The sequence below is a fragment of the Camelina sativa genome, chromosome 10, assembly GCF_030686135.1.
Source record: "Camelina sativa cultivar CO46 ecotype springtype chromosome 10, ASM3068613v1".
In the NCBI taxonomy this organism is placed as follows: Eukaryota; Viridiplantae; Streptophyta; class Magnoliopsida; order Brassicales; family Brassicaceae; genus Camelina; species Camelina sativa.
This window is the reverse complement of record NC_141889.1, coordinates 22,232,633-22,244,927: the sequence shown is the minus strand read 5'-3', so window position 1 is coordinate 22,244,927 and position 12,295 is coordinate 22,232,633. Positions and strand designations below refer to the sequence as shown.

The 12,295-nt window shown below is 31.2% G+C and overlaps 2 protein-coding genes, 1 long non-coding RNA gene and 1 pseudogene across 5 annotated transcripts; 3 read left to right on the top strand and 1 right to left on the bottom strand.

Moving 5' to 3' along the window:
* The first annotated feature begins 1,507 nt into the window (after positions 1-1,507).
* LOC147937172 (S-protein homolog 26-like) lies at positions 1,508-2,452 on the top strand. The gene is made up of 2 exons (XM_087468695.1): positions 1,508-1,897; positions 2,423-2,452. The coding sequence occupies exons 1-2, from the start codon at positions 1,508-1,510 to the stop codon at positions 2,450-2,452; spliced, it is 420 nt and encodes a 139-aa protein (XP_087324821.1).
* An 807-nt stretch (positions 2,453-3,259) lies between these two features.
* Positions 3,260-5,669, top strand: LOC147937171 (uncharacterized). 3 transcript variants are annotated; one of them, XR_015568355.1, is made up of 5 exons: positions 3,260-3,476; positions 3,628-4,158; positions 4,519-4,704; positions 5,242-5,331; positions 5,435-5,669. It is a non-coding gene; the product is annotated as an uncharacterized LOC147937171 (long non-coding RNA). The 3 variants fall into 3 exon arrangements; XR_015568354.1 differs by lacking the exons at positions 5,242-5,331; positions 5,435-5,669 and having other exon boundaries at positions 4,519-4,939; XR_015568356.1 differs by lacking the exons at positions 5,242-5,331; positions 5,435-5,669 and having other exon boundaries at positions 3,272-3,476; positions 3,628-3,749; positions 4,519-4,939.
* A 2,980-nt stretch (positions 5,670-8,649) lies between these two features.
* Positions 8,650-10,397, top strand: LOC104719448 (calmodulin-1). The gene is made up of 2 exons (XM_010437385.2): positions 8,650-8,856; positions 9,831-10,397. Exons 1-2 carry the CDS (start codon positions 8,781-8,783, stop codon positions 10,202-10,204), a joined length of 450 nt encoding a protein of 149 aa, XP_010435687.1. The 5' UTR covers positions 8,650-8,780; the 3' UTR covers positions 10,205-10,397.
* A 1,717-nt stretch (positions 10,398-12,114) lies between these two features.
* LOC147937170 (5S ribosomal RNA) lies at positions 12,115-12,233 on the bottom strand (annotated as a pseudogene).
* Positions 12,234-12,295: the final 62 nt, after the last annotated feature.

The following is a 12,295-nucleotide window of genomic DNA, read 5'->3' as shown; positions in this document are numbered from 1 at the left end:
TGATTGATCTTATCTTCATATCTTCATTTCTTTATAATTGCTAAAGACGAAAACAGATTGTTAAACGAGTTAAGTAATTTGATGAATCAAGATGCACTGATAAAGAGAAGAAGCTCAATTGTAAGCGTCATCCACGTTTGTAGCAAATACGTTTAACAACAATCTTAAAATCTAACTCCTGTTTATTGTATGCTTGGAAATGTATGTACGAGAGTATTAGTTTGATACATCCAAGAGAGCATAGCCATAAACATAAAGATGATTTGGTTGAGAATATTTGGGCAAAATTTGGAGCAAATCAGTATTAAAATTAATCATTCTCTCTATTTATAAATTGCACTTCTGTTGTAATATGTATTAATGTTTTTATTATGTTTTGTATGTTTGAAAATTAATTAAAATGCAATATTTTCTAATTTTATAAAATCATAAATGTTTACACATTTATACCACTTCTATTCTATTTAAAATTTTTAAATTTTAAAAATTAAGAGACCCAAAATAAAAACCTATCAATAAAAGAGATAATTTTATTTAAGAGAGATTCTTATATTCTAAACGGTACATAATTAATTCATAAAAATTTTAAGAACTCCCCTTCTAATATACTACGGATAATCATGGTCTTATCTTCTCAGTAAACGATTCTAGAGAGAGAGAAAGAGAGTTAGACAGAGAGAGCTTGGTGAGAGTGATAGAGTTCTTCTTGGATGTCTATGGGTTCTCTTCTTTTCTTCTCTTATTCTTCTTCTATTCATTGTTAAACCGATAGGGATGTTATCGGTGGGTGTGAGAGATCTCAATGTAAAACCACATCAGAGGTGTTTTCCGATAGTCATGAGTGGATGTTGAGAGGATAGTCTCTCCCCAGATGTAGCGGCAGCGGCCGTGAACTGGGTTACCAAAGCTTGTGTTCTTGTTGTTTGTGAATCATCTAAGGGACAAGAAGGAATCAAATCCCTAACAGGTTCGTTTAGATCGATCAGGTGAATATAAAAAGAAGAAAAAATAGTAAATCTTAATAAAACAATTTTTTAGTGTTACAAAAGAAAAAAGCAAAACAAAAACCATATGTTGCGGATCTTAAATCAAATAGGATTCTAATATATATCCGAGTTAACCAACTCAAATATTTGTATATATCCATGTAAAAATAAATATAAGGAATTATTTTATCGAGCAGAAAATTACACTTACTGATTTTTGCCTCAACAATTTACAATGGTCGAGAAAAAAACTAACTAACAATAAAATAAATTTGCTATTAAGGCTCAAGGACTAGACTAAAAAAAATTGCAACTCAGTTCTCAGATAAGTCATAACGCTAAAGTTAGTTATTGTTTATTACCTTTGGGACTATGACGACTAGTTTCTTATTATAAATAAATAGTGAGAATAAAACTAAACCTTCCAACATTCTTCTATATCACTAGTTAAACAAACAGAGATGATATCGACGAATCGACTATCGTTTCTCCTTTTTGCTTTCGCCTTTGGCCTTACCACGATGAGTAACACAGCATTATCATACTCATACCCACAATCAACATGGATCAGAAACTTACTTCACAAGAAAAACGATCTCATAGTCCATTGCAAATCCACGGACCAAGATATGGGATACCATAGGGTGCATCCAACAGGATCCTACAATTTGTTGGTTGATTGTGATTATGAGAAGTTCTTCTGGTGTCATCTATGGCAAGGACCTAACTTCAAGCATCACCAAATGTTTAAAGTTGACAATGGAAACGTATGGGAAGCTAGGGAAGATGGAATCTACTTATCGGAAATAGAAAGTTTCCAAAACCTCCGTCAGCCAGTGTTCGTGTATGGTTGGGATGTTCCTTTGACCTTATCAGGAGCTTCCTCGTTTGGGTTGTGTCGTGTCTCTTTAGTAAGTTTGTTAGTCTCTTCCTTGTTTTTTTATTATTATTTATAGTTTATTTGGTTCTCTTCTGAATTTTGGAATGTGTTTTTAAGTTGTGCTAGGTTTATTTTATTGGTTTTTAGACACATAAGTGTAGGATTTTATTGGTTTTGGATCGAACTACCCAAACCTAATAAGTTTGTTTAGCAATGAATAGGCCTAGCAATGAATTGATGATCGGGACAATATAAATCGTATTATCCGACACTATCCCATATTATAAACGAGTAATACTTAACAAAATATGTTAGGATTCTAATATTTCCGTGTTAACCAAATCAAATATTGTGTTCATGTAGAAATAAATAAAAGGAGTTTACAATAAAAACGCGATAATATTTTTCTAGATTTATTTTGATTTAGTCAAAATGTAGACAAGATAATGATTAATTTTGATACAATAAGTAATTTAAAAATTAATTACGAATTTCAGTTGTATAATTTTAGTTTGATATTTTAAAATGAATTATGAATTTAAACTGTTCAACGCAGAGTAACGGAAAAGTGGTGGATGCTTTGTGAGAGTGGTTTGCAAAACGAGGTTTCTAGAGTTGGTCTAGCTAGGTTAGAATTCAATTATGATTATGTTTTCTTCTGGTTTATTCTAAGAACAAGGATGCATATAATGTAAAAAGGGAGCCATTTTGATGAATAAAATTTAATATTCATACAAAAAAAAAACAACAATTTAAACTGTATAATCAAAAATACTATTGTAGAGTTTTCCTTTCTGTCAATATTTTAGATAATCGATTACTAGTTAAAACATTTAATTTAATAAAGAATTTGAAGCCCATTAAGAGGAATCTTGAAAATACCACAATTTCAGGTTATTTTCCCAAAAAAAACTATTAGTAGTTAATTTTTTTTAAAGTTACCATGGAAGTATCATTTTCTACAAATGTCACTTGATTTTTTAGGTTTGGGTTGACTATTTTAGATTTAGAGTATAGTTTTCAGGGTTAGGGTTTAGTGTGTATGATTTAGGGTTTAGTTTTGAATGTTAAAAATTTATAAGTTTCAGTTTTGTGGTATTTTTATCAAAAAATTCCTACTATTATTTGTAAAGTCGTTTAACTAATAAACTTTTATTTTATAAAAAATTATAAGGGTATGCTATTGGAATTAAGACCAAATTAATTCATTTAAAAAAAAAAGGTAAAAATGAAAATTTCCACAGTTCGGAAACGGATAAAGATGCGGGTTACATGACCCGGTTATATTGATTCGGATCCTTTTCTTTAATCATGACCGTTGATCCACTTCCATCATATCCGTTTGTACCTTTTCCCTAATTTTTATGTTCTTTATTAGAGTCCCTAATATTCTACAACCTAATTTGTAAAACCTTTGAATGTTCTTTTTCTGCTTTGATCGCATAAAGGTGTTAACTTTTCTTTTGTCAAAAAAATATTTCTCAGATTCTTTTGATATTTTTTCAGTTGTTGGGTGCCAAAAATTGAAAGACACCGAATGGTTTTCAAGGCAAGATCCGTATGTCGTTTTGAGTATAACGGCGCAAGATACCTTACCAGAACTTGCATAGGTCATTCTTATTAGCTCTTCTTCTATTCATATGATTTGTTTCATATCCATTAAAATTGCGGTTTTTTTGGACAAAGTTAAGATTTTTCAATTCTCAAAGGGCTCGAAGTTTTACTAATCAATATGAATATGTTCGATGGGTTTGTTCTCAGATGGTGGAAAGAACGATGTTTTCCAAGAGAAGTTTATGTTTACTTTGCTTGAAGGGCTTTAAAGATCTTAAGGTTGCTAGCAATACACTCTCCACCGATGACTTCATTGGGAAATTCTTAAGGTTCCATATGTGTAATGCTTAAAAATTCCGGATTTTGTATTTGGAATTGAGTATTTTGCAGTGTTTGTTTGTTTTTTGTTAGGATTCAATTGCAGAAGGTTCTTTCTCAGGGATATGACAATTGCACCTAAAATTTGCAGACTAAAACTGGGAGCTATGAACAATAGCTATACTTTGCTTTCTATTGCATTGAGTTCATGTTTGGTAATTTATAGTTGCATGATGTACATTGGTCTAAGCTAATTTTGGTGATAGACTTGCTTATTATCAATGAATCTTTTGATGTGATTTGTACTATATGGTGATTGAAGATGTAGTTCTCCCATGTTGTAGCTCCATGCTCGACCCTTATGCGGTCGTGTTTGCGTTCTCGGCGGTTGCCCATGGCCCCATGATACTACACATATCGGTATATGTTTGGTTTAGCTAAATTATAGATTGCATGTTTTTTATTTAAATAATTTGCAGAATTTTTATTGTGTAAGTTGCATGTTCTGTTTCCTAGAATATGAGTGATAATTGATTTTAGAGGATTTACTTTGTACTTGTGCATTTTAAAATCAGGAAAAACAATGCTTTGCTTTTGTCCACTCCTTCCATAAGTTGAATTCTCAACTCCACTATTGAAAATGTTTATTGTTTTCATTGTTTACAATAGTACAATGGTTTTAGTTTATATGATTTCATGATTGGTATTGGTCGTTTATTAAAGTAATATCGAGTATCGATATGGTATTGAGAATTTAACTATAGTAACACATATTTGCAGAATTTACTCATGGGTGATTGGGTTAGTTCATCCGTTTAAACGTTACAAGATATGTCATTGCATGTGAATGTTCGATGAAGTTAAACAGAGGAGCTTGGACTGATCATGAAGACAAATCTAGGAGTAAAGAGATTTCATCACCACTCCTGGTGAAGGCAAGTTGAGCACTCTTCCCAAACCAAGCTGGTATGAATCTATCTATCTATCCATCATTACATCTTCGACATACAATACCAGTCTAAGCTGTAACCTGTTTCTGTTGGCACATGCAACAAATATTGAATTTATTATGTTCTTTGCTTTCTTGCTTTTGTACTCAATTTTCAACACAAATGACAATGTATGATAATTGGTCGAGACTGAACCTGCAGGAGAAAGTGAGGGGTATACATTTTTCTATACATTAGGGATTTTTGTTCAATTGTTTTGTTGAGCACGTACACTTTTTATTATTTAAAATCTTACCTATATCGTTACTTCTCAATACCCTAATCTTCCCTAAAAATTCATTTAGATTTCAATTAAGTATCGTTTTCTGTTTTCCATATCTTAGCTACTCGACTTGGTCCCCAAGATTATTAAAATCGATTAAGTCATAACCATAGACATCATCTAAGTTTCTCTACAAATATCAAGTTTCACTTAACATTCTAACTCACCAAGCAATTACCTCATTTCTATGTAAACTCTCTCAGTGTCTTTTTCTACCAATGGCTCAAACAGTGTCATTCCTCAATGATGTTAAGTGAGGGTGCTTCAGACCTCGAAAAAGAGACACTTTCCAGTTTCCACATGGTGCTTGCCGATATCTAAGTAAGACACACCACAAAAAAAGAATGTAGATTATTCTTTTAGTTTATCATTTCCGAAGATTATCTCAATGTTGATGATGATGGTCTTTTAAGAGAATATGTAGGTGATGAGCAGCTTATGACTTTTTGCCGATCCAGGAAGCGAGGGACTTCAAAAACAATACATTTCCGTAGTGCTAGCCAAGCTTGGAGGAAGTGAAGCAAGCTTTTGATGTCATTGATGAAAACAGAAATGGGTTTATCCATCCAATTATGTATTTGATTAATACAATCCTCTCTTATTTAGTTGGAATGGATTTTTAAGGTATTTTTTTCCATCTAAAGCATGAGTTAAACAAATACCAGCTTTTTATCTCTAACTTTGATGAACTTCATTGAAAAAATTATAAGCAAATACATTTTCTAAAATTACAGACTTTTTTTAATATACAAGCAGTCATAGTTCATTATATTAATTTTGTTTTTGACAGAAAAAAAAAAAAATTGGATCACACTTTCATTCTAATAGTAGGGATTTGTTTGGAGAACATCTATCATTTGAATTTATTTTAGATAACTTTAACTACTAACCAAAGATCCAAAAAACACTAAATAATTTCAACTGAAATCGAATCAAAAGACGGAATGAAAATCTTTAATCATAAGATTTTTTTTTATATATAAATAAATTCTTAATATCATTGGAAATATATTAATGTTTATGCACATAATTACATATCAGAACATGTAAATTAAATTATGATTAAAATTCCAGTCTATTTATGGTATTACGATGAGAAATAGTGGATGTGAGACATAAATGAGTAATTTGTATAATAGAAAACATTGCACTTAAAAGATTTTAAAAAAAATTTAGTATGTGACATGTAAATTACTTAAAAATTTTAATTTATACTAACTATATAAATTTAAAAAATCAAATGGAGAATAAATGTATTTTCTCTAAATTTCTTAGCCAAAATTTATTAACTAAATTATTATATGGGCAATTATTTAAAAGAAAATGGTTATGGGACATAAAATTTATAATGGTATGGATTGGGACAGTATAGGATGGGATGAGACTGAACGAGATTTAACATTCATAACAAAATTACTTTAACATTTTCAACAAACACAGACTATGCTTGATTAGTATGGATAAATTGCAAAAAATTGTATATTTTCCAGGTGCTGAAGAAGATGTTCATGTTTATTTTCGGGTACGGGTTGTGGTATTCTACTTACACACCAAAATATTGACAGCACCCTAAAAGAGTGGCCAAAAAAAGAAATTGTATCACACTTTCATTTTAATAGTTATTTGTTTGGTGAACATCTATCATTTGAATTTTATTTTAGATAACTTTATTTATTAACCACAGATCCAAAAAACATTAAATAATTTTAAGTGAAATTGAATTAAAAGACGGAATGAAAATCTTTAGTCATAATATAATTATATATATATAAATATACTCTTAATATCATCGGAAATATATTAATTTTATGCACATAATTTCATATCATAACATGTAAATTAAATTATAATTAACATTCAAGTCTATTTATGGTATTACGATATGAAATAGTTGATGTGAGACAAAAATGGGTACTTTGTATAATAGAAAACAGTGTACATAAACGATTTAAAAAAAAACTTTAGTATGTGACGTGTAAAGAACTAATTTGAGATCGGTACTTTGACAATTTTGGGTATTTTTGAAAATATTTTTAGAGTTTTTAAAAATTATAATTTATACTAACTATATAAATTAAACATTCAAATGGAGAATAAATGTATTTTTTCTAAATTTTTTAGCCAAAATTTATTAATAGCAATATTATATAGGTAATTATTTAAAAGAGAATGGTTATAGGATATAAAATTTCTAATGGGATGATGGATTGGGATGGGACTGGACGAGATTTAAGACACCGTAACAAAATGACTTTAACATTTTCAACAAACACGTGATGTGCTTGATTAGTACTGATGGATTGCAAAAATTGGTATATTTTCCATGTGTTGAAGATGATGATCATGTTTATTTTTAGTAGGGGTGGTGGTATGATACATATACACCAAAATATTGACAACATCCTAAAAGAGTGGCTAACTAATTTTTATGGAAAATACTAATATTATACAATAAAAATTTTACGACCTAAAATAGTTTATTTGATTGAATATATGTTTTACCAGTGTTTTTGAAGTAATTTAATTTACTAATTAAGTACATATACTTTAAAAAACAATAATTAAATTTTGAGAAAAAGTCCAGTCTATTTATGGTATTAAGACAAGAAATAAATCTATATAAACTGAAACAGGTAATTTAAATAATGAAAAACAATATACTGAACGATATTTTTTGAAAAAAAGGGACAGAAATTTTAGAGAAAAGTAAGAAATAAAAAATATAGGTAAATTCAAATTTCAAGCTTTCACTAATTTGGTTAAGGATTGATTTTGTGACAGGTAATTAACCACTTTCGAATGACCACTTTGAAAATTTTGGTATTTTTGAAACCAATTATATAGTTTTGAAAATTATATTTTTAGATACTTTCAGCTAACTAAGAAAAAAAATCAACAGAGAACTTTGGTATCCCATCTAAATTTTTTACCCAATCTCTTTCAATAAACATTGTTTAACGGATAATTATTTAAACGAGAACGAACATAAGACAAAATAAATTATGATAGATACGAGATGAGACGAGTCAAGACGAGACGAGATGAAACGGGATATGACGGGACAAGAGGGGATGAGTTGAGATATAAGGGGATATGACGATATGGAACGTATTCCCCGTTCCAAAGTAAATACGTCTAAGCTTAAATTTTTTTAATTGACATAAAAAATAACGTACATATGCTATAGCGCTTGGGTTAATATAATTCTTAATCACTTTATGAATTTAAAATTTATATAAAAATATTTTGTCCTGTGCTACAACACATGTTAGTACCTAATATAATAGTATTTTTGAAAAATTAAATGAACAATGGTTATTTAGAAGAACCTATTTTTGTGGTATTTAATTTTTTATGAGAATTGATCTTAAATTAAATATCCAGAATAATCCCTTAGATTAAATATCTAGAATAATTATATATTTTTTGAACTAGTTTAATATTTTAAAGAATGATTAACTAAGTATAATTTTTTTTTTAATTTAATAACAAGAATTTAATTTTAGAGAATGGTATTCGAAAGGGACCATGGGCCTAATTTTGAAGGGTCTAATTAGTATTCTATCGAGCTCCAAAATGTTTTTGGCCCATTAGAGACCCGAAAAAGCAATGAAAATCATTATTCATCTTTTTCGTATTATTCTTTTGTTGTTTTGTTTAGATATATATATATTTTTTTTTGTCTTGGTAACAGTTTCCAAAGAGAGAGACGACTCTGAACATTTCATCAACCCAAAAAAAAAGAAGAAAGACGATTTCTCGAAGAAGCTATGGCGGATCAACTCACTGACGAACAGATCTCCGAATTCAAGGAAGCTTTTAGCCTCTTCGACAAAGATGGCGATGGTTAGTCAATCTCTTTCCCTTTTTTTTCCCCTCAATTTTTCTGATTTTCCTAGATCTCGCCATTTTCGCTTTCGATCGATGCTTTAGAACGGTGTATATCTCGTCCTCTCTGAGTCGCGAACCGCTTTAGATTTTGTGTTATTGACTTATTCGTCCTTCTCGTTTCTTGTGTTTTTGATCTTTGACCGAGTAGTTTTGCTTTTTCGTCTACGATTAGATCGTTTCAGTCTTCTCCCTGTTCTCGTCATGCTTTTGTTGATTTGGTAGCTTGGATCTGAGTTTCTTTTTTTTTTCCGTCTCATACGTTTTGGTGTTTGGTTGTATGTTTCTTCTAGGTTTCTCTTTATTGATCACGAATCTGTTACTTTTTTTTTTTTCATATGTGTGATTTCGAATCTTTAGAAGCTTTGATGTTTGTTTCGTCTTGATAGGTTTCAAGGTCTTGATGTTCAGATTGTTCTCTGATATCTGAGTTGTTTGTTAGGCTAATTGATTAAGGGTTTGTGCTCTCTCATCTAGGAGATTGAAATCATAAATTGTTTGGAAATGATTCTTTGTCTCATCATTCTTCAAAAGTATACATGAGTTGAGTTGTTTGTTAAGTTCATTTGCTTTTGACTTTGACATAATTGCGTCACCCTTGGTTCCATTGTGTCTTGATTATTTCTCATGGTTATAGAAGTTTTGATGAATCTTTTTATCCTGTCTCCTGGCCTGTTGTTAGGTTTCAAAGTTTCAAAGTCCTGAGCTAGGAGTTTGATGTTAAACGAATTAGTAAATTGTTTGGAAACTAATCTTTAATTGTCTCATGGCTGTATCCTGCACTTTTGAAGCTTAAAAAGTGCCATTTTGTGTAGATTAGTTATCTCATATATTCTAAGTGGTAGGCAAATCTGATTCATGTGCTTTTTGTATCTATCATTGCTTCATCCTTGGTTATAAATTGTAATCTCCTTTCATTTGTTGTCACACAGGTTGCATCACAACCAAAGAACTGGGTACAGTTATGCGTTCACTAGGACAGAACCCAACAGAGGCTGAGCTCCAAGACATGATCAACGAGGTTGATGCAGATGGAAACGGCACCATCGACTTTCCCGAGTTTCTGAACCTGATGGCTAAGAAGATGAAAGACACTGACTCAGAGGAAGAACTAAAAGAAGCATTCAGAGTTTTCGACAAGGACCAGAACGGTTTCATCTCCGCTGCTGAGCTACGCCATGTGATGACCAATCTTGGGGAGAAGCTAACTGATGAAGAAGTTGAAGAGATGATCCGTGAGGCTGATGTTGATGGAGATGGTCAGATTAACTATGAGGAGTTCGTCAAGATTATGATGGCTAAGTGATTTGATAAAAGGTGATGATGATGACCTTTTATATGCTTCTAGGAGTTTTAACCAAGAACATTTGCATGATTGGTGGAAATATGCTGGAATTTGAGACATTATTTGTTTTTCGTTTTCTTTTATTTCCTGCTTTGTGACTTTTGTGTGTAATGGAAATCAAAGTAAGTTGGATTGAAATCGATGGGTTTGGGTTTTTACTCTTTGCCACATTTCGTCGCTCTTGTTTGGTATTTTAGAAGAAAAATAAGGGACAGCTGGAATCGATAAGAAATACCGATGCAATTGTGGTTTCTTTAAAACAAACGAGTAGAATGGTTGGTTTAACTTTTAATTATCTATCCGTGTGTACGTTAGCCACAGAGAAAATGATTCGCGTCCAAATGTGTGTGTATAAACTATTGTCAACACAGCATATACTGTATTAAGTGTTTTTTTTCAAGTCTTATTTCTTTGGATACAAAAATGAAAATTGATTCTAGGCAAACAGGAAAATTACACATGTAAACCAACACCCATCCTAACTTGACGTAAATTAATAAAATTCAACCAAACACTATTTTCCACACGTATTAATACAATTTCTAAAGTTTGATGTTAAATTAATACAATTTCTAAGTCAGAAAGTACATTTTATTACTTTTAATATCATTTTATTAACTATAAAGTAATAGTTATGTAAATTTTTTAGAGCATATAAATTATATTTATATTGATCACAACATCAATCAAGAAAATTTTATTTTTAAAAATATATTTACAAATATATCACTATAAGTAATGGATGTCGACCAATTCAGTTATTCAGTTATGTTCGGATCAAAATTTCGGAGATTTTGTCAACAAAAAATTTCAACGAGTTGGACTAAAATATTATGAGATATAAATCATATATAGCAAAAATTCTCTCTCTCAAGATGAAAGTTAAAAAATATTGCTTACTTCCCCATCTTGCTAATAAACTTTCGGAAAAGAATTGGAAAAGCTAGGGAATATCAACGCTTGAGTATGATATATGTGAACTATAAAAGAATAAATATCATATCTTAAAATGGTTAATGGTTAAAAGTGATATTAGAAACAAAAAAACGTTAACCTATATGAAAAGATGAAGATTTCATTGTGGAGATAAGAAAAATGAAAAAAGAAAAAAAGATTATAAACAAAGACGTCACTCTATTTTCTCTAATAAAAAAACGAACTCAAACCCTTAACTAACTGTGTCGTGATCACAAAAAATTTGTCTCAAAAATGGTCCAATGGTACGTAGATCAATTGTCTTCCCAGAAGCTCTCTTAGGGCTTTTCAAAAAAGTATTATGGATCGCGTAGTTTTTCACGGTGTGAAAGTCACGACGTTCTATATGTACTTTAATCTTCCACAACAACCATTACAAAAAAAAGAGGGAAAGATGCAACACAAAGGCTTCCCGAGAGGTCACCCATCCTAGCACTATTGTCGCCCAAACACACTTCACTGCGGAATTCTGATGGGATCCCGTGCATTAGTGGTGGTATGATCATATCATTAGTATATCCCATGCAATCAGATATATCTTTTCTTTTGAAAATTCAAGGGATCATTCAATGTGGGTGCCACTTGATATGTGGACCGGTTTAGTTACCTTGGACGTGCTTCCAACCTGGAGACACAAGCGATAACCATGTCCAAACACAGTTTTGGACTCGTAACTAATTGTGTTGGGATCACAAAAAAACATTCCAAATGCCTTCAAACGTCAAAATTTGTCCCTCAAAATTGTCCAATGGAACAAAGACCCATTGCCTTGCCAGAAGCTCTCATGAGGCTTTTCAAAAAGGTATTATGGGTCGCATGGTTTCTCACGGTGTGAATGTTACGACGTTATGTATGTACAAGAGTCTTGAGCAACAACCACAAAAAAAAAAGAGGGAGGGATGCAACACGAGGATTTCCCGGGAGGTCACCCATCCTAGTACTACTCATGTCTAAGCACGCTTACCTGCACAGTTCGGATAGGATCTGGTGCATTAGTGCTGGTATGATCGCATCCGTTTGTATATCCCATCCAATCGCGAATATCCTTGTTTGAAAACTCAAGGGATCATTCGAAGT